Raw genomic sequence first — 20938 nt, forward strand, 5'->3', positions numbered from 1 at the left:
AGTCTGAGCCTCTATGGGGCCGTACGTCATGATGATAGATGGTGAGTCTGAGCCTCTATGGGGCTGTACGTCATGATGATAGATGGTGAGTCTGAGCCTCTATGGGGCTGTACGTCATGATGATAGATGGTGAGTCTGAGCCTCTATGGGGCTGTACGTCATGATGATAGATGGTGAGTCTGAGCCTCTATGGGGCCGTACGTCATGATGATAGATGGTGAGTCTGAGCCTCTATGGGGTCGTACGTCATGATGATGGTGAGTCTGAGCCTGTATGGGGCCGTACGTCATGATGATAGATGGTGAGTCTGAGCCTCTATGGGGCCGTACGTCATGATGATAGATGGTGAGTCTGAGCCTCTATGGGGCTGTACGTCATGATGATAGATGGTGAGTCTGAGCCTCTATGGGGCTGTACGTCATGATGATAGATGGTGAGTCTGAGCCTCTATGGGGCCGTACGTCATGATGATAGATGGTGAGTCTGAGCCTCTATGGGGCCGTACGTCATGATGATAGATGGTGAGTCTGAGCCTCTATGGGGCTGTACGTCATGATGATAGATGGTGAGTCTGAGCCTCTATGGGGCTGTACGTCATGATGATAGATGGTGAGTCTGAGCCTCTATGGGGCTGTACGTCATGATGATAGATGGTGAGTCTGAGCCTCTATGGGGCCGTACGTCATGATGATAGATGGTGAGTCTGAGCCTCTATGGGGTCGTACGTCATGATGATGGTGAGTCTGAGCCTGTATGGGGCCGTACGTCATGATGATAGATGGTGAGTCTGAGCCTCTATGGGGTCGTACGTCATGATGATGGTGAGTCTGAGCCTCTATGGGGTCGTACGTCATGATGATAGATGGTGAGTCTGAGCCTCTATGGGGCCGTACGTCATGATGATAGATGGTGAGTCTGAGCCTCTATGGGGCCGTACTTCATGATGATAGATGGTGAGTCTGAGCCTCTATGGGGCCGTACGTCATGATGATCGGGAAGATGGTGAGTCTGAGCCTCTATGGGGCCGTACGTCATGATGATGGTGAGTCTGAGCCTCTATGGGGCCGTACGTCATGATGATAGATGGTGAGTCTGAGCCTCTATGGGGCCGTACTTCATGATGATAGATGGTGAGTCTGAGCCTCTATGGGGCCGTACGTCATGATGATAGATGGTGAGTCTGAGCCTCTATGGGGCCGTACGTCATGATGATAGATGGTGAGTCTGAGCCTCTATGGGGCCGTACGTCATGATGATCGGGAAGATGGTGAGTCTGAGCCTCTACGGTTTGAACAGCGTTGCTCTCAGAGGCTCTGGTCGATACAAATCTCCCAGTGGGCTTCCCTGCCGTCATCACCGTACGTCCTCATTTGGATAAACAAAGCAACACATGAATTTGTATACTTTGTGTATATTTTACAGATGATTGACATGATGTACTTTGTGTAGATGAGTTTAAGGCATGGTGTATCATGTATCTTCCAGATGATTGACATGCTCTACTTTGTGGTGATCATGCTGGTGGTGCTGATGAGTTTAAGGCATGGTGTATCATGTATCTTCCAGATGATTGACATGCTCTACTTCGTGGTGATGAGTTTAAGGCATGGTGTATCATGTATATTTTACAGATGATTGACATGCTCTACTTTGTGTAGATGAGTTTAAGGCATGGTGTATCATGTATATTTTACAGATGATTGACATGCTCTACTTCGTGGTCATCATGCTGGTGGTGCTGATGAGCTTCGGCGTGGCGCGGCAGGCCATCCTTCACCCTGACGAGGAGCCCACCTGGCGCCTGGCCAGGAACATCTTCTACATGCCCTACTGGATGATCTACGGAGAGGTGTTCGCCGACTCCATAGACCGTAAGACCAAGGTTCACCGTAAGACCACCCTAACCCTAACCCATAAATACATTATAACTACATTATAACTACATTATAACTACATTATAAACATGTTACTGGATGATCTACGGAGAGGTGTTCGCTGACTCCATAGACCGTAAGACCAAGGTTCACCGTAAGACCACCCTAACCCTAACCCATAAATACATTATAATTACATTATAACTACATTATAACTACATTATAAATATATTATAACCACATTATAACTACATTATAAACATGACTCCATAGACCGTAAGACCACCCTAACCCATAAATACATTATAACTACATTATAACTACATTATAACTACATTATAAACATGTTACTGGATGATCTACGGAGAGGTGTTCGCTGACTCCATAGACCGTAAGACCAAGGTTCACCGTAAGACCACCCTAACCCTAACCCATAAATACATTATAACTACATTATAACTACATTATAACTACATTATAAACATGACTCCATAGACCGTAAGACCAAGGTTCATAGTAAGTCCACCAGGACCATAACTACATTATAAACATGTCATAAAAATAATGATAATAATTATAATAATAACAATTAAAACTGCACGCAGCGATTACCAGGCCCTCGCACCCCTGTCCACATCCGGGGCAAATATCAACCAAGTGATTCAAACCAGGCCTTAAAACCGAGTCCAAGGAGGCGACTCCCGACAAACCGTTCCGAAGTTTTAGCGAAAAATAGGAACTACCAAAAATCTACCAATCAGAAGAGGCTGCGGAGCTAAGTAGACTTTAAACAGGAGTCCACACATTGGCTGCCATAGGAACATGTTATTGACATGTTATGTTATTGACATGTAACATGTTATTGACATGTTATGTTATTGACATGTTATGTTATTGACATGTTATGTTATTGACATGTAACATGTTATTGACATGTTATGTTATTGACATGTAACATGTTATTGACATGTTATGTTATTGACATGTAACATGTTATTGACATGTAACATGTTATTGACATGTTATGTTATTGACATGTAACATGTTATTGACATGTTATGTTATTGACATGTAACATGTTATTGACCTTGTTTTAGGGAGTAACAAAGTGGTTGTTGTGAAGATTCATGAACCTAACTCAGTTTAATTTCATCCGCGGTGCTTTTCCATTGCAGGAAAGGACATTGAGGGGAAATCTGTGAAAGCTGAATTAATAATAAATAGCCTTGATTAAAAACATAATTGTACATGCATTTGAGATGAGGGAACACCCTTTAGAGGCACAGGAGCGCAGGGGGGGGAGACAGCTGAGGGAACACCCTTTAGAGGTACCGGAGCGCAGGGGGGGGGGGGGGGGGGGGGGGGGAGAGACAGCTGAGGGAACACCCTTTAGAGGTACCGGAGCGCAGGGGGGGGGGGGGGGGGACAGCTGAGGGAACACCCTTTAGAGGTACCGGAGCGCAGGGGGGGGGGGGGGGGGGACAGCTGAGGGAACACCCTTTAGAGGTACCGGAGCGCAGGGGGGGGGGGGGGGGACAGCTGAGGGAACACCCTTTAGAGGTACCGGAGCGCGCGGGGGGGGGGACAGCTGAGGGAACACCCTTTAGAGGTACCGGAGCGCAGGGGGGGGGGGGGACAGCTGAGGGAACACCCTTTAGAGGTACCGGAGCGCAGGGGGGGGGGGACAGCTGAGGGAACACCCTTTAGAGGTACCGGAGCGCAGGGGGGGGGGGGACAGCTGAGGGAACACCCTTTAGAGGTACCGGAGCGCAGGAGGGGGGGGGGGACAGCTGAGGGAACACCCTTTAGAGGTACCGGAGCGCAGGGGGGGGGGACGGGACAGCTGAGGGAACACCCTTTAGAGGTACCGGAGCGCAGGGGGGGGGGGGGGGGACAGCTGAGGGAACACCCTTTAGAGGTACCGGAGCGCAGGGGGGGGGGGGGGACAGCTGAGGGAACACCCTTTAGAGGTACCGGAGCGCAGGGGGGGGGGGGGGGGGGGGACAGCTGAGGGAACACCCTTTAGAGGTACCGGAGCACATGGGGACAGCTGAGGGAACACCCTTTAGAGGTACCAGGGAACAGCTTCCAGAGCCGATCCCCAGCATTAATTAAGAACTGTGTAAAAGTACAGTACATGCACTGGGAAGAACTTAGGTTGGGGTGTCCATAATACACAGAAATAAATACAGTACATAACAATACTAAACCTAAATCTAAAAAATGCTTAAAACGCTGTTTTAAAAACCAGATCATTTAGATAACATGTTATGTAGACTGAGGTTAATTTTAGATGGTTTCATTTGTAGTCCTACACCGGCCATGTTTGTAGTCCTACACCGGCCATGTTGAGGACCAAGGACCAACAGGCGATCCGATTGGCCTAGAACATTAGTTCCATCAATGCCAATCAGACACATTGAAACATCTGTGTTGGGCCTCAACATGGCCACTGTAGGACTACAAACATGGCCGGTGTAGGACTACAAACAAAACCCATGACTAATGTGTATAGTTTTAAATGTACAGATTATAGATTGTTTTGACCTGTGGTTCTCAACCTGTGAGTCGGGACCCCCAAGGGGGGTCCACAAATTATTCTGGGGGGTCCCCAGATGATTATGGGGGGTCCCCAGATGATTAACTTAATGTGCAACATTGTTTTCTCCCTCAACAGTAAACAAACCAACATAAAGTTTAAGTGTATAGAGGGTATCTGCACATTTCTAAAGTGACAATTTAAGGACTTTTTAATAGCTCTAAAATGACAAATTAAACATTGGCCAAATTGTCAAATATTAGAGGCAGAAATTGTGGAAATAGCAGATCTACATGCTCATAACGCGAGGCGTTGAGAGCATGTAGATCTGCTGATTTCACAATAGAACCGTGTTCTACAAAATGTAATGCCTCAACTCTTAGTGCTCGTCAGGTTGCTCGTCATATTTTAAAGTTATACCATGTAACTTTTTTATAAAACAAATCTTAAAATTGTCCTAACTGCTAAAGATAGATCTCGGCGAGGTGGAGGCAGACGCGGGGGTGTGAAGGTACGAAAAACGGCCGAAAGACGCGGACGCGACCGCGGTTTGCTATAGGGCTACTGACCACTAGTTGAGCATCTTACACAGTATAGCTTTAACTGGTCCCCAGTTAAAATATGATTATTTTGGGGTCACAAACTGAAAAGGTTGAGAACCATTGGTTTAGACTGGTGATCCTCTGACTATTTCTATGCATTTGATGATGTATTTACTGTATGACCTTGTGCTGTCATTGCTTACTGTAATCACACTGTGGATAAGCAGTGTCTGATAAAGGGTAAATTGTTGTACATTCTGGCTCACATTGCGTCACAATATCGTGATGCAATGTGAGCTCATTTTTCTCCATGGGATTCTTGAATCACTGTTACATTGTGTATTTGTGTGTAGTTCATGTGATGTTGATGTGAATGTATCAGAGATTTACTGGAGTAGAAAAGAAAAGTAAAGTACAAATACTTCAAGATTGTACTTAAAGGGGAGGACCACCCATTTTCAATATTGAACTGTGTCATTAATATACCTTAGAGGAGTTGTGTGGAAATAGAAAAAAAGTTCCCCCTCTTCTGTGTTGCCTAGAACTGGAGGATTGATTTTGGGGTTTGTATTGTAAAGTACAACTTGATGACATCACACACTGTACTTTACAATACAAACCCCAAAATCAATCCTCCAGTTCTAGGCAACACAGAAGGGGGGGGAGACTTTTTTTTCCTTTTTTTCACACAACTCCTCTAAGGTATATTAACACTTTCTAAGCCGGGCCGTACTTGCCCGTACTTGTCCGGACCACCCAGTGCGCCGCTCGTACTTTCCCGGACTTTTGATATAAATGATAATTATCCAAAAAAAAACCATCGGCCGTTGTTCTCTGGGTCTTCTTGGATCCATCTGAAAGGGTTAAAATGTTCTCCCCCCTCCTTTCTGGAAGTGGGTGTAGTCCTCGTAGTTTCCAGCAGGCCGCGCCGTTCACTTACATTCTAGCTGCATGGTTGGCTCAGCAACTCCTCCTTCACTCCACGGGGTAGAGAATGAACAACAACCTCAACCACCATTACTGGATTAAAAGCAACTAGGTTTCTGTACGTGGATCGCGGACTCAATCACGCTCGGGCGCCGCTTCCCTATCGCTCTTTTCCCTGCTTCGCCGCACGGAAACGAATGGAGGAGATCTCCCCGCCGCGTCCCCAAAGTAAGAACGTCGACCTCTAAAGGATCAATATACACGCTGTACCGAGCACTCCATTACGTGTTGTTATCATGTGGGCATTGTTTTTTTTAAACATGTTTGTAAATAAATAGCATATTTGTTCGGCAGAACCTGTGCTCAGGGGTTTCTGGGGGGGCTGTAATGACATAGTTCAATATTGAAAATGGGTGGTCGCCCCTTTAAGTACGGCCCGGACCTTGCCTAGATATTGACTAGTCAGTTTCACCACTGTTTATTCATATCTAGTGTTTTATATGCTGTGGTTTAGGTTGTGTTTGTGTTAATAATGTTTATTCATATCTAGTGTTTCAGGTTGTGTTTGTGTTAATAATGTTTATTAATATCTAGTGTTTCAGGTTGTGTTTGTGTTAATAATGTTTATTAATATCTAGTGTTTCAGGTTGTGTTTGTGTTAATAATGTTTATTAATATCTAGTGTTTCAGGTTGTGTTTGTGTTAATAATGTTTATTAATATCTAGTGTTTCAGGTTGTGTTTGTGTTAATAATGTTTATTAATATCTAGTGTTTCAGGTTGTGTTTGTGTTAATAATGTTTATTCATAACTAGTGTTTTATATGCTGTGGTTTAGGTTGTGTTTGTGTTAATAATGTTTATTAATATCTAGTGTTTCAGGTTGTGTTTGTGTTAATAATGTTTATTCATAACTAGTGTTTTATATGCTGTGGTTTAGGTTGTGTTTGTGTTAATAATTAAGTGTGCCTGCCATGCAATGGCAAAACACTTATTGTAATCCGCCATACTTAAGTCAGTAAATAAGTAAGTAAGTCATGTTCTTGCAAATTTCTGCTCGTAATAACTGCCGCACAATTTACGCCACCCCCGCAATATATACATCAAAATGTGCGGCTCGGCCGGGAATGGTGTGCTATTACTTTTCTTTCCGATCTGCGATACGATTGCGATGTAATTCGCAAAAAACGACGCCCAAAAACCCCATTGACTTAGAATGGGGGACTCCGAAAAAAACCCAGAAACTTTGGCGCCACATAACTCTGCCATACTTTTGCCTAGCAACGTGATTTAAACTTTAAAATGCACACACAACTTTGGTCTTTTTCCGGCCAATAGGGATGAGCTGTAATTGATTAAGCCCCGCCCCCTCTGTAACAGGAAGTGTCCTTCGCCAAACAGGAAGTGCCTCTATAACTCATGAACCGTTTGTCGTACAGACTCGCGGCTGGTGTCATCGTTTTTTCTCAAAAAACTTTTTTTCTCAAAAATGTTTTTTTTCTCAAAAATTTTTTTTCTCAATTTTTTTTTTCTCAAAATTTTTTTTTTCTCAAAATTTTTTTTCTCAAATTTTTTTTCTCAAATTTTTTTTTCTCAAAAAAATGTTTTTTCCTCAAAATTTTTTTTTCTTAAATTTTTTTTTTCTCAAAAAATTTTTTTTTCTCAAAAATTTTTTTTTCTCACATTTTTTTTTCTCAAATTTTTTTTTCTCAAAATTTTTTTTTTCTCAATTTTTTTTTCTCAATTTTTTTTTTCTCAAAAATTTTTTTTTCTCAAATTTTTTTTTTCTCAAAAATTTTTTTTTCTCAAATTTTTTTTTTCTCAAAACATTTTTTTTCTCAAAAATTTTTTTTTTCTCAAATTTTTTTTTTCTCAAAAATCTTTTTTTCTCAATTTTTTTTTCTCAAATTTTTTTTTCTCAAAATAATTTTTTTCTCAAAAACATTTTTTTTTCTCAAAAAACTTTTTTTTTCTCAAAACTTTTTTTCTCAAAAAACTTTTTTTTCTCAATTTTTTTTTTCTCACAAAACAATTTTTTCTAAAAAAAAACTGTCGTTAAAGTGCGACCCGTGATAACGGCCGAAAATGCGCCAAAACGCCACTAATTAGTCGAAATGGCTGTGGGTGGTGTCATATGAAGAACCATAATGTTAAAGCTTATGCAAAAAATGCTAATGTTAAAAAATGTAACGCTAATGCTAACACCAACCGCTACACAAGGTTGCACAGACTTAGCGAGCTACAGGCACACTTAAAATTTCTTGGAAATTTTATTTTCTAGTGTTTATTAATATCTAGTGTTTCAGGTTGTGTTTGTGTTAATAATGTTTATTAATATCTAGTGTTTCAGGTTGTGTTTGTGTTAATAATGTTTATTCATAACTAGTGTTTTATATGCTGTGGTTTAGGTTGTGTTTGTGTTAATAATGTTTATTGATATCTAGTGTTTCAGGTTGTGTTTGTCTTAATAATGTTTATTAATATCCTGTGTTTCAGGTTGTGTTTGTTTTATTACTGTTCTCTTGTCTATTTTTTCCTGGTGTTTTTCATGACGGCTGTCAGTGTACGCTATGGAGATTAACCGTAAGTATTCATTATGCTTATATCATTTTATGTTAATGTATAAGTATTAATTGATAGATAGTAACACATTTTAAACAGTTACACAATGCTGTTAAAAAACTTGTATTTTGTGGTCCTACTATGTATTCAGTTCATCATCATCAATATGTATTCATACAATAGAAATATGAATCGTCATTTTTTAAATTTATCTTTTAAAAGAAAGGAAAAAATGTAATTTGTCTTTAACATGATTCTGTCTCTTTTGATACACATGATTGTTGTGCAATTGACAGATTGTTAGTATTGCTATTGGTTCTCAGTTAATAAGGTATGTTTATAAATGGCCACTTGTACATGCATGTTTAAAATAAAATATTATTTCAATAGCATAGTATTGAATGCACAATAACATGGTATGTTTATACACATGAAGCACAATGTTATACATAAATATAAAAAATGGAATTTGTCTTTAAAAAAAAGATTCTGTCTCTTTTGAATAGCTTGTACACATGATTGTTGTGCAATTGACAGACTGATAGTATTGACACTGGTTCTCGGTTAATAAGGTATGTTTATAAATGGCAGTGGTATGGCCACTTGTACATGCATGTTTAAAATAAAATATTATTTCCATAGCATAGTATGGAATGCACAATAACATGGTATGTTTATACACATGAAGCACCATTTTATACATAGATATACAATACATGTTGTAGCGCCACCCCCTACCTACAAGGTAAGGGGTCCCTGCTCCATCTCCATCTCCCCATCAGTTTGGGGGTCCCTGGCCTGATCTAAATGATAGTAATCCTGTATTGCAGCTCCATGTGGAGACAACATGTTCGATGAGGACGGTAAGAAGCTTCCACCCTGCATCCCCGGAGCTTCTCTGACCCCCGCCATCATGGCCTGTTACCTTCTAGTGGCCAACATTCTACTGGTCAACCTGCTGATCGCTGTGTTCAAGTAAGACCCTTTAAATGTCCTGATGTCTTCAAGTAAGACCCTTTAAATGTACTGTCTTCAAGTTAGACCCTTTAAACGTCCTGTTATCTTCTGGCCAACCTGCTGATCGCTGTGTTCAAGTAAGACCCTTTAAATGTACTGTCTTCAAGTAAGACCCTTTAAATGTACTGTCTTCAAGTAAGACCCTTTAAATGTACTGTCTTCAAGTAAGACACTATAAATGTATTGTCTTCAAGTAAGACCTTTTAACGTCCTGTTATCTTCTGGCCAACCTGCTGATCGCTGTGTTCAAGTAAGACCCTTTAAATGTCCTGATGTCTTCAAGTAAGACCCTTTAAATGTACTGTTATCTTCTGGTCAACCTGCTGATCGCTGTGTTCAAGTAAGACCCTTTAAATGTACTGTCTTCAAGTAAGACCCTTTAAATGTACTGTCTTCAAGTAAGACCCTTTAAATGTACTGTCTTCAAGTAAGACCCTTTAAATGTACTGTTATCTTCTGGTCAACATGCTGATCGCTGTGTTCAAGTAAGACCCTTTAAATGTACTGTCTTCAAGTAAGACCCTTTAAATGTACTGTCTTCAAGTAAGACCCTTTAAATGTACTGATGTCTTCAAGTAAGACCCTTTAAATGTACTGTCTTCAAGTAAGACCCTTTAAATGTACTGATGTCTTCAAGTAAGACCCTTTAAATGTACTGTCTTCAAGTAAGACCCTTTAAATGTACTGTTATCTTCTGGTCAACCTGCTGATCGCTGTGTTCAAGTAAGGCCCTTTAAATGTACTGTTATCTTCAAGTAAGACCCTTTAAATGTACTGATGTCTTCAAGTAAGACCCTTTAAATGTACTGTCTTCAAGTAAGACCCTTTAAATGTACTGATGTCTTCAAGTAAGACCCTTTAAATGTACTGTCTTCAAGTAAGACCCTTTAAATGTACTGTTATCTTCTGGTCAACCTGCTGATCGCTGTGTTCAAGTAAGGCCCTTTAAATGTACTGTTATCTTCAAGTAAGACCCTTTAAATGTACTGTCTTCAAGTAAGACCCTTTAAATGTGCTGTCTTCAAGTAAGACCCTTTAAATGTCCCGATGTCTTCAAGTAAGACCCTTTAAATGTACTTTCTTCAAGTAAGACCCTTTAAATGTCCTGTCTTCAAGAAAGACCCTTTAAATGTACTGTTATCTTCAAGTAAGACCCTTTAAATGTACTGTTATCTTCTGGTCAACCTGCTGATCGCTGTGTTCAAGTAAGACCCTTTAAATGTACTGTCTTCAAGTAAGACCCTTTAAATGTACTGTCTTCAAGTAAGACCCTTTAAATGTACTGTTATCTTCAAGTAAGACCCTTTAAATGTTCTGTTATCTTCAAGTAAGACCCTTTAAATGTACTGTTATCTTCTGGTCAACCTGCTGATCGCTGTCTTCAAGTAAGACCCAATAAATGTTCAAGTAAGACCCTTTAAATGTCCTGCTGGGTTCAAGTAAGACCCTTTAAACGTCCTGGGTTCAAGTAAGCCCATATGAGGGTCAACCTGCTGATCGCTGTGTTCAAGTAAGACCCTTTAGATTTTTACCAATTTTTACTCAAGACCCGCCCATGGTTGAGCCCGTCTTCGCACCCATTGGTTGTTGTTTCTTGGTTGGACTAAAATCCTGTCTCCCAATCCACTACCATTGAGCCTGCTGGTTGGTCAGTCAGGGACCAATCAGAAGGCTGACAAAGGGTCAATGGTGTTGATACAGACCAGGCACCTCTCCAGGCCATGAATGCAGTTTTTACTATGGTGAAAGAAATGTTCTCTTTCCATGCCATACCTGAAGGCAGCATTCAAGAGAATTGCCTGGTCCAAACTCTCCTGAACTCGAACGACGCAAAATCTTATGTTGAAAGAATTGCCCTCTCTGTGTAGAAATCCATGCTGTTACGCCACATATTGTCTTGATTATGCTTAGTTCAGTGTGGTATCAAGCACCGATATTTTCACCAAAAGGCCCTTTTAGAAATGTCAGCCCCTGCCTTTCTAACTTCCTCTGAAAGAGAAGCTTGTTGTTGTTTTGCGTTGCCACAGCAACACCTTCTTCGAGGTGAAGTCGGTGTCCAACCAGATCTGGAAGTTCCAGCGCTACCAGCTCATCATGACCTTCCACGACCGGCCTGTCCTTCCTCCTCCCCTCATCATCCTCCCTCACCTCTACATCCTGCTGAAGAGGATCTGCTGTCGCTGCCGCCGCAAGACTGAGGGGGAGGGAGACGACCAGAGAGGACTACGTAAGATATTATTATTATTATAGTTATTATCACCTCTACATCCTGCTGAAGAGGATCTGCTGTCGCTGCCGCCGCAAGACTGAGGGGGAGGGAGACGACCAGAGAGGACTACGTAAGATATTATTATTATATAGTTATTATAGTTATTATTACTATAGTTATTATCACCTCTACATCCTGCTGAAGAGGATCTGCTGCCGATGCCGACGTAAGACAGAGGGGGAGGGAGACGACCAGAGAGGACTACGTAAGATATTATTATTATAGTTCAGGGGTCCCCAAATAGTTTTCCCCAAGGTCCGAATTATGTCTAGGGTACCAAGCCGAGGACCACAACATTGAATCATGTCTAGGGTACCAAGCCGAGGACCACAACATTGAATCATGTCTAGGGCACCAAGCCGAGGACCACAACATTGAATCATGTCTAGGGTACCAAGCCGAGGGCCACAACATTGAATTATGTCTAGGGTAGCAAGCCGAGGGCCACAACATTGAATCATGTCTAGGGTACCAAGCAGAGGGCCACAACATTGAATTATGTCTAGGGTACCAAGCCAAGGGCCACAACATTGAATTATGTCTAGGGTACCAAGCCGAGGGCCACAACATTGAATTATGTCTAGGGTACCAAGCCGAGGGCCACAACATTGAATTTTGTCTAGGGTCCCAAGCCGAGGGCCACAACATTGAATTATGTCTAGGGTACCAAGCCGAGGGCCACAACATTGAATTATGTCTAGGGTACCAAGCCGAGGGCCACAACATTGAATCATGTCTAGGGTACCAAGCTGAGGGCCACAACATTGAATCATGTCTAGGGTACCAAGCCGAGGGCCACAACATTGAATTATGTCTAGGGTACCAAGCCGAGGGCCACAACATTGAATTATGTCTAGGGCACCAAGCCGAGGGCCGCAACATTGAATTATGTCTAGGGCACCAAGCCGAGGGCCACAACATTGAATTATGTCTAGGGTACCAAGCCGAGGGCCACAACATTGAATTATGTCTAGGGTACCAAGCCGAGGGCCACAACATTGAATTATGTCTAGGGCACCAAGCTGAGGGCCACAACATTGAATCATGTCTAGGGCACCAAGCCGAGGGCCACAACATTGAATCATGTCTAGGGCACAAAGCCGAGGGCCACAACATTGAATTATGTCTAGGGTACCAAGCAGAACATTGAATTATGTCTAGGGTACCAAGCCAAGGGCCACAACATTTAATTATGTCTAGGGTACCAAGCCGAGGGCCACAACATTGAATTATGTCTAGGGCACCAAGCCGAGGGCCACAACATTGAATTATGTCTAGGGCACCAAGCCGAGGGCCACAACATTGCAGGGGTCGACGGTGGCGTTCCCACTACTCCAGCGACAGTTCAGATATCGTCACTGTCGGGCAGAAATCTCCAAGTTTCAAATGTGTACGTCTTTTGGTAAAGCAAAGCCCTGCTTCGTCATACAAGACTGTCGCACACAACTAGTGAAAACAGCATATCTACAAGCACACAAAGGCAGAGCCACTAGCCAATGAGGTGGCTATGTTATCCTCCACTAGCCAATGAGGTGGCTATGTTATCCTCATTATTTATAGAGTGAGTTCCGCTGCATACTTCCGCCGCAAACAGTAGAAAGGCAGAGCCACTAGCCAATGAGGTGGCATGATTGTATTTGAGTTCCGTCGCAGACAGTAGAAAGGCAGGGCTCTTAGCCAATGAGGTGTAATTGAGGTGTGGAAAATCTGGGAGTGGTGTTAGCTGGAGTATTGGTTGAGCTACACATGACAATTAATACGTCACCTTTGGAGGGAAATATATAATGAGTTCAGTCGTATATTTTGCCACATATTCCTAGAGAGAGAGATAATTATATAGTGAGTTCCGCCTCATATTTCTGCCGCATATTTCCGCCGCATATTTCTGCCGCAGACAGTACAAAGGTTGCCTGGCTCCAGCCAATAGACCCGTCCACTCTCTGAGTGGACTGCTTCTCTTGGTCTGGAGGTGTCATATGACGCGTCTCTTTCTATCGGTTTCTTGGCTAACCGACCAATGAAATCAATGCAAGACGGAGGAGGAGTGGGTCTAACTTTTGAAAATCAACAGAAACAGTGGAGGGAGGGGTGGCTCACCAGAGTTCTTAATTGCCTCCTTTGATCTTCAGAAGAGCTACAACTACAAGTGTCGATAGCTCGTTAGTGATTCTCTCTAATCAATGAAACATCAAAGACAATGACCTGTTTGGTGCATTTCATAGAGGGGAGGGGGAGGAGGGAATGTTTTGTGTACACAAGTCAAACACAACCCCTCCCACCAGATCTCTTGTGATTGGGAATTTCAAATTTCAAATCCTCTCCCCTTTGTAATCAAATAGAATAGGGACAACTTCAGACTCAAGCTCCAGCGTAGAGTCTGAAATCAGGCTAGTACAAAGGCAGGGCCCTTAGCCAATGAGGCGCAATTGGTGGAAAAAAATCTGGGAGTGGTGTTAGCTGGAGTATTGGTTGAGCTTCACATGACAGTTAGCACGCTGTAGAATATAGTCACGTTGGCAAACATAAGAAATGAAGAACAATTTATTTGATTAAGAGTTTTTATTTGATTTATTGTTGTCTAGTTATTATATATGTCTTATATTATGTATAATTATATTATGTCTAGTTAGCTGGAGTATTGGTTGAGCTTAGCACAGTTAGCACGCTGCAGAATATAGTCACGAGCGAGCCCACACTGTTTCGTAAGAACAGTATTTCTAGTTATTATAGTTATATTATAAAGCAGGGGGGGAGGGGGGGGGAGAGAACTGCGAAAGATATTATTATTATTATTATAACTAGTAAGACGCCTCAGGGCGACATGAGACCTCAAGGTCGCCTGGCCAGTGATGTATATCAGACCAGTTACCCATATATGGAGACCCCTGGTACTCATATATGGGGATCCATGTACTGTATGTGGAGATATGCTGTGAGAGCCCAAACATGCTTACTCACTTATTCATTTTGTGAAAATCCTATGACGTCTATGAAATCATACAATCCCTTTTATGCCCATACATGGCGATCCATGTCTGTAGAACCAGCCACACAGATAGCCTATGGGCTGTCTTGACCACATATGGATTCTGTTAGTGTGGTATGTGGCCGATGAGGCCTCCATATATGGGCATTCCCATATGAAGTCCTGTTAGATATGGGCTTAATATTGATGACATCGGGGATCTCCATGTATGGGCATAAAAGGGATTCTGTTAGTGTGGTTCCGCTGACATCACAGTGACGTCAGAGCATGGAAAAGTACTCCAAATGTAAGACATTTACCATGAGAGGGAGTGGGTTGTTGGCTGATTTACCACTGTTTCATTTACCATGAGAGGGAGTGGGTTGTTGGCTGATTTACCACTGTTTCATTTACCATGAGAGGGAGTGGGTTGTTGGCTGATTTACCACTGTATCAGGGTTTCACATGGAACTGCAGCGGAGGAAGAGGCATCATAATGAATGAAGTCTCTATGAGTTTGAAGAGCAGTGTTTAATCAGTATTAATGTTTTAATTAAACAGAGCAGTGTTTAATCAGTATTAATGTTTTAATTAAACAGAGCAGTGTTTAATCAGTATTAATGTTTTAACAGAGTTGGTTCTGAACCCAGAAGAACAGTGTTTAATCAGTATTAATGTTTTAAACAGAACAGTGTTTAATCAGTATTAATGTTTTAAACAGAGTTGGTATTAAACATTAATCAGTATTAATGTTTTAATTAAACAGAGCTGATTCTGAACCCAGAAGAGTTAAAGAGTCTCTATGAGTTTGAAGAACAGTGTGTGGAGGAGTATTTCATGTGTTAAACAGAGCTGTTTAATGTGTTAAACAGAGTTGGTTCTAAACCCAGAAGAACTGAAGAGTCTCTATGAGTTTGAAGAGCAGTGCGTGGAGGAGTATTTCAGAGAGAAGGAAGACGAGACTCAGTCTTCCAACAACGAGCGAATCAGAGTCACTTCTGAGAGGTAAGAATAACAATAATAATAATATACGAATGATACAACAATCTTCTTCCCTTCAGGGCTGCCACAGCCAATCATCTGTTCCTCTAATCATCTGTTCATTTTGTAGAGAACATGGCTATGCGTCTAGAGGAGGTCAGCAAGAGACCGCAGACCTGCATCTCACTCAGATGGAGGACTTCTCCTCCATGTTTATAATGTTTATAATGGTTATAATGTTTATAATGTTTCTAACAGGGTAGAGAACATGTCCATGCGTCTGGAAGAGGTCAATGAGAGGGAACACCACATGAAGGCTTGTCTGCAGACCGTAGACCTCCATCTCATGCAGATGGAGGACTTCTCCTCCATGTTCCACCATGTTTATAATGTTTATAATGTTTGGGTAGAGAACATGGCTATGCGTCTGGAGGAGGTTATAATGTTTATAATGTTATAATGTTTCTAACAGGGTAGAGAACATGGCTATGCGTCTGGAGGAGGTTATAATGTTTATAATGTTATAATGTTTCTAACAGGGTAGAGAACATGGCTATGCGTCTGGAGGAGGTTATAATGTTTATAATGTTATAATGTTTCTAACAGGGTAGAGAACATGGCTATGCGTCTGGAGGAGGTTATAATGTTTATAATGTTTATAATGTTTCTAACAGGGTAGAGAACATGGCTATGCGTCTAGAAGAGGTCAATGAGAGAGAACATCACATGAAGGCTTGCCTGCAGACCGTAGACCTTCGTCTCACTCAGATGGAGGACTTCTCCTCCAGGATGCTCTTCTCCCTGGAGAGGCTGGCGGGGGCGGAGTCAGCCACGCTGCTCCGCCCACTCGGGGGCGGGTCCTTCGGCGAGGCCGACTCGCTGCGGCGACACAGCAGCGTCAACAGCGCCGACGGGTGCAGTCTCTACCGGTAAGCTAACTGCTAACTATACCAGTCTCTAACGCTACGCTACGCTAACGATAAAAGTACTAACTGCTAACTATACATTCTCTACTGGCTAACTATGCTATGGGTGGAGTCTGAAGAGGTGAGTCTTCAGTCCACGGTGGAAGCTAGTACTAACTGCTAACTATACATTCTCTACTGGCTAACTATGCTATGGGTGGAGTCTGAAGAGGTGAGTCTTCAGACCACAGTGGAAGCTGCAGTCCCTAGCTTCCCCCGTAGTCTGAAGACTACTACTCACAAAAAGTTAGATTAGATCTGTCACCTTTACAACGAGGTACAGCTTGTAAGCATCTGGCATTCGTGGAATGAGCATCGCAGCTAAACGTGTGGGTAGCGCCCCCCAAAAAATGCCAAAATGGCCTGGCAGGCCTTCAATAGTGTTATGTTGGCGTTCTGTGGTTTTGGGCTTCCCTGACACAGAGTTTAAAATGAAAGTGTAAAAATGGCCAATATGTTTTTTTTTGTTTCCTTATTACTGTGGGAGAGTGCAATCATTCAATGCTCCAAGCAACAAAGGTGAAGACCAGCAGAACACTAGGGCCTCTTAAAGGTGAAGACCAGCAGAACACTAGGGCTTCTTAAAGATGAAGACCAGCAGAACACTAGGGCCTCTTAAAGATGAAGACCAGCAGAACACTAGGGCCTCTTAAAGATGAAGACCAGCAGAACACTAGGGCCTCTTAAAGATGAAGACCAGCAGAACACTAGGGCCTCTTAAAGATGAAGACCAGCAGAACACTAGGGCCTCTTAAAGATGAAGACCAGCAGAACAGTAGGGCCTCTTAAAGATGAAGACCAGCAGAACACTAGGGCCTCTTAAAGATGAAGACCAGCAGAACACTAGGGCCTCTTAAAGGTGAAGACCAGCAGAACACTAGGGCCTCTTAAAGGTGAAGACCAGCAGAACACTAGGGCCTCTTAAAGATGAAGACCAGCAGAACACTAGGGCCTCTTAAAGGTGAAGACCAGCAGAACACTAGGGCCTCTTAAAGGTGAAGACCAGCAGAACACTAGGGCCTCTTAAAGATGAAGACCAGCAGAACACTAGGGCCTCTTAAAGGTGAAGACCAGCAGAACACTAGGGCCTCTTAAAGATGAAGACCAGCAGAACACTAGGGCCTCTTAAAGGTGAAGACCAGCAGAACACTAGGGCCTCTTAAAGATGAAGACCAGCAGAACACTAGGGCCTCTTAAATCTGACATCATTTTGTAAGTGGAGGTGAAATCCTGGTGCCAACGAGGCACCAGCGCCCGTGAGTCTTTTTACTATAAGATCATTTGTCTTCTCGTTGACAGGAAAGTAGAATTATACTTTAGTGGTTATTTTTTGTCTGGGATCTGTTGAAACAGCGAGGGACACAGCACTGCCCATATTGACGATAAATCTGCTTGGGGGTCTGGCAACAAAATGATGTCACAGCTTAAAAGCCCCATTGCATTTTTTTAGTGGGGCACCACCCACCCACACGTTTGGCTGTGTTGCTCATTCCACGAATGCCAGATGCTAACAAGCTGTATTATTAAAGGGGAGATATAAGGGACCGAAGTCAGGTTTCCTAAAGTTCTGTGCGTAGTTTTATAACCTGATTTCCTCCTGCAGCTTCCATCTGGACAGCGACGAGGTCAGAGGTCAGCGGAGTCCTCAGAGACAGCCCAGCGTCAGGTCTCTGACAGGCAGCCCAGCCTCGCATAAGGACACTGTGACCAGCAGTCCTGGCTCGCATAAGGACACTGTGACAGGCAGCCCAGCCTTGCATAAGGACACTGTGACAGGCAGCCCAGGGTTGCATAAGGACACTCTGACCAGCAGTCCTGGCTCGCATAAGGACTCTCTCTTGCATAAGGAGTACGGGGACAGGCTGGAGGTCAAGGCTCAGCGCTCCAAGTCCATCTCCAGTGTCGACATCCTGATCTCCCCCTGCGACGCAGAGACCAATCAACTGCAGGAGCCTCCCCAACACCAGGACACAGAGACCAATCAACTGCAGGAGCCTCCCCAACACCAGGTTGGTATCATTGTGGGCTCGACTGAAAGGCCAGAACACACTATGTTATCCTCATTATGTATAGAGTGAGTTCCGCCACATATTTCTGCCGCAGACAGTACAAAGGGCCCTTAGCCAATGAGGCGCAATTGGTGGAAAACAAATCTGGGAGTGGTGTTAGCTGGAGTATTGGTTGAGCTTCACATGACAGACTGCAGAATATAGTCACGTTGGTAAACATAAGAAATGAAGTTGATCAAGAGTTTTTATTTTAGTTATTGTACACGAATTTCTCGGGGGGTCATCAACAAATTCCTCCCTGGTATTTTCTAGGGGTGTAACGATACATTTTAATAGCGATACGATACGCATCACGAAGCATGGTTGACGTTACGATACATGGACGATATTGGTTCATTCATGGCGATACGATACGATTCAATTCAATGAATTAAAATCAATATTTCAATACAGTTACTATATCGTTACACCCCTAGTATTTTCCATTTACGGCGTCTTCATGCAAAGCTACAGCGCCAAGGGAAGAGAGTAGCAACCACTATCAGTTCTCTACCGTCTTAAAGACAGTAAGGGTTAAATGTTGGGGGAAATCTCGACCTCAAGGAGGTGCTGATCTGCAGATCTGAGTGAGCGAGTGGTAGGGTTGGGACGGATAATTTCTGAGATGGAGATAGGGGCTTGGCCATGAATTGCTCTCAAAGCAAAAGTGAGGACTTTGAAGTGGATCCTGTAGTGTACCGGGAGGCTAGAATGGGAGTGATGTGACATGACTTTCTTGACCTAGTGAGTAACCTGGCAGCAGCATTATGAACCAGCTGCAATTTGTCAATGGATGTTTTATTGAGAGAGGTAAAAAGTGAGTTACAGTAATCCAGCCTGGATGAGATAAATGCATGGACGGACATTTCAAGTTCAGAGTGCGTGGGATATGATGGTTCGGAGTTACTCACCCCACGGAGGTTAGAGTTAGGGTTAGGTTGTCGAAAAGATGACTTGTGGAAATAGCGACACGCTCCCAAACTTGCCAGTTTTCATCATGAGGAGATGTTCAGCTAACATTTATAGGCTTGGTGGCACCAAAGCCTGGAACTAAGCTGGTGCTGATCAGAACAGGGCTGTCACCTCTCTGGCCATCAGAGCCCTGGTGTCATCACCTCACCTCTCTGGCCATCAGAGCCCTGGTGTCATCACCTCACCTCTCTGGCCATCAGAGCCCTGGTGTCATTACCTCACCTCTCTGGCCATCAGAGCCCAGGTGTCATCACATCAGCTATAGAAGCTGTCACCTCTCTGGTGATACCAGGTGTCATCACATCACCTCTCTGGTGATACCAGGTGTCATCACATCACCTCTCTGGTGATACCAGGTGTCATCACATCACCTCTCTGGTGATACCAGGTGTCATCACATCACCTCTCTGGTGATACCAGGTGTCATCACCTCACCTCTCTGGTGATACCAGGTGTCATCACATCACCTCTCTGGTGATACCAGGTGTCATCACACCACCTCTCTGGTGATACCAGGTGTCATCACATCACCTCTCTGGTGATACCAGGTGTCATCACATCAACTCTCTGGTGATACCAGGTGTCATCACCTCACCTCTCTGGTGATACCAGGTGTCATCACATCACCTCTCTGGTGATACCAGGTGTCATCACATCACCTCTCTGGTGATACCAGGTGTCATCACCTCACCTCTCTGGTGATACCAGGTGTCATCACATCTCTGGTGATACCAGGTGTCATCACCTCTCTGGTGATACCAGGTGTCATCACATCACCTCTCTGGTGATACCAGGTGTCATCACATCAGCTCTCTGGTGATACCAGGTGTCATCACATCACCTCTCTGGTGATACCAGGTGTCATCACATCACCTCTCTGGTGATACCAGGTGTCATCACGTCACCACTCTGGTGATACCAGGTGTCATCACATCACCTCTCTGGTGATACCAGGTGTCATCACCTCACCTCTCTGGTGATACCAGGTGTCATCACATCACCTCTCTGGTGATACCAGGTGTCATCACCTCACCTCTCTGGTGATACCAGGTGTCATCACATCACCTCTCTGGTGATACCAGGTGTCATCACATCACCTCTCTGGTGATACCAGGTGTCATCACCTCACCTCTCTGGTGATACCAGGTGTCATCACCTCTCTGGTGATACCAGGTGTCATCACCTCTCTGGTGATACCAGGTGTCATCACATCACCTCTCTGGTGATACCAGGTGTCATCACATCACCTCTCTGGTGATACCAGGTGTCATCACCTCAC

General features: G+C 43.4%; 1 protein-coding gene across 1 annotated transcript in view; it reads left to right on the top strand.

Annotated features, from left to right (window-relative positions):
- LOC308288961 (transient receptor potential cation channel subfamily M member 1-like) overlaps positions 1 to 20938 on the top strand; it is a gene marked incomplete at both ends in the record, with an annotated part of 88908 nt that overhangs the window by 63890 nt on the left and 4080 nt on the right. The window contains 11 exons of the mRNA XM_080730434.1: positions 1697 to 1889; positions 8443 to 8463; positions 9273 to 9417; positions 11487 to 11686; positions 15566 to 15698; positions 16349 to 16603; positions 18243 to 18648; positions 19786 to 19973; positions 20112 to 20165; positions 20336 to 20443; positions 20774 to 20881. Of these exons, the coding sequence (XP_080586560.1) occupies positions 1697 to 1889; positions 8443 to 8463; positions 9273 to 9417; positions 11487 to 11686; positions 15566 to 15698; positions 16349 to 16603; positions 18243 to 18648; positions 19786 to 19973; positions 20112 to 20165; positions 20336 to 20443; positions 20774 to 20881 (1811 nt within the window). The remainder of the gene's footprint in view (positions 1 to 1696; positions 1890 to 8442; positions 8464 to 9272; positions 9418 to 11486; positions 11687 to 15565; positions 15699 to 16348; positions 16604 to 18242; positions 18649 to 19785; positions 19974 to 20111; positions 20166 to 20335; positions 20444 to 20773; positions 20882 to 20938) is intronic.

Source organism: Nannobrachium achirus (genome assembly GCF_963921795.1).
Source record: "Nannobrachium achirus genome assembly, chromosome: 7".
Lineage (NCBI taxonomy): Eukaryota > Metazoa > Chordata > Actinopteri > Myctophiformes > Myctophidae > Nannobrachium > Nannobrachium achirus.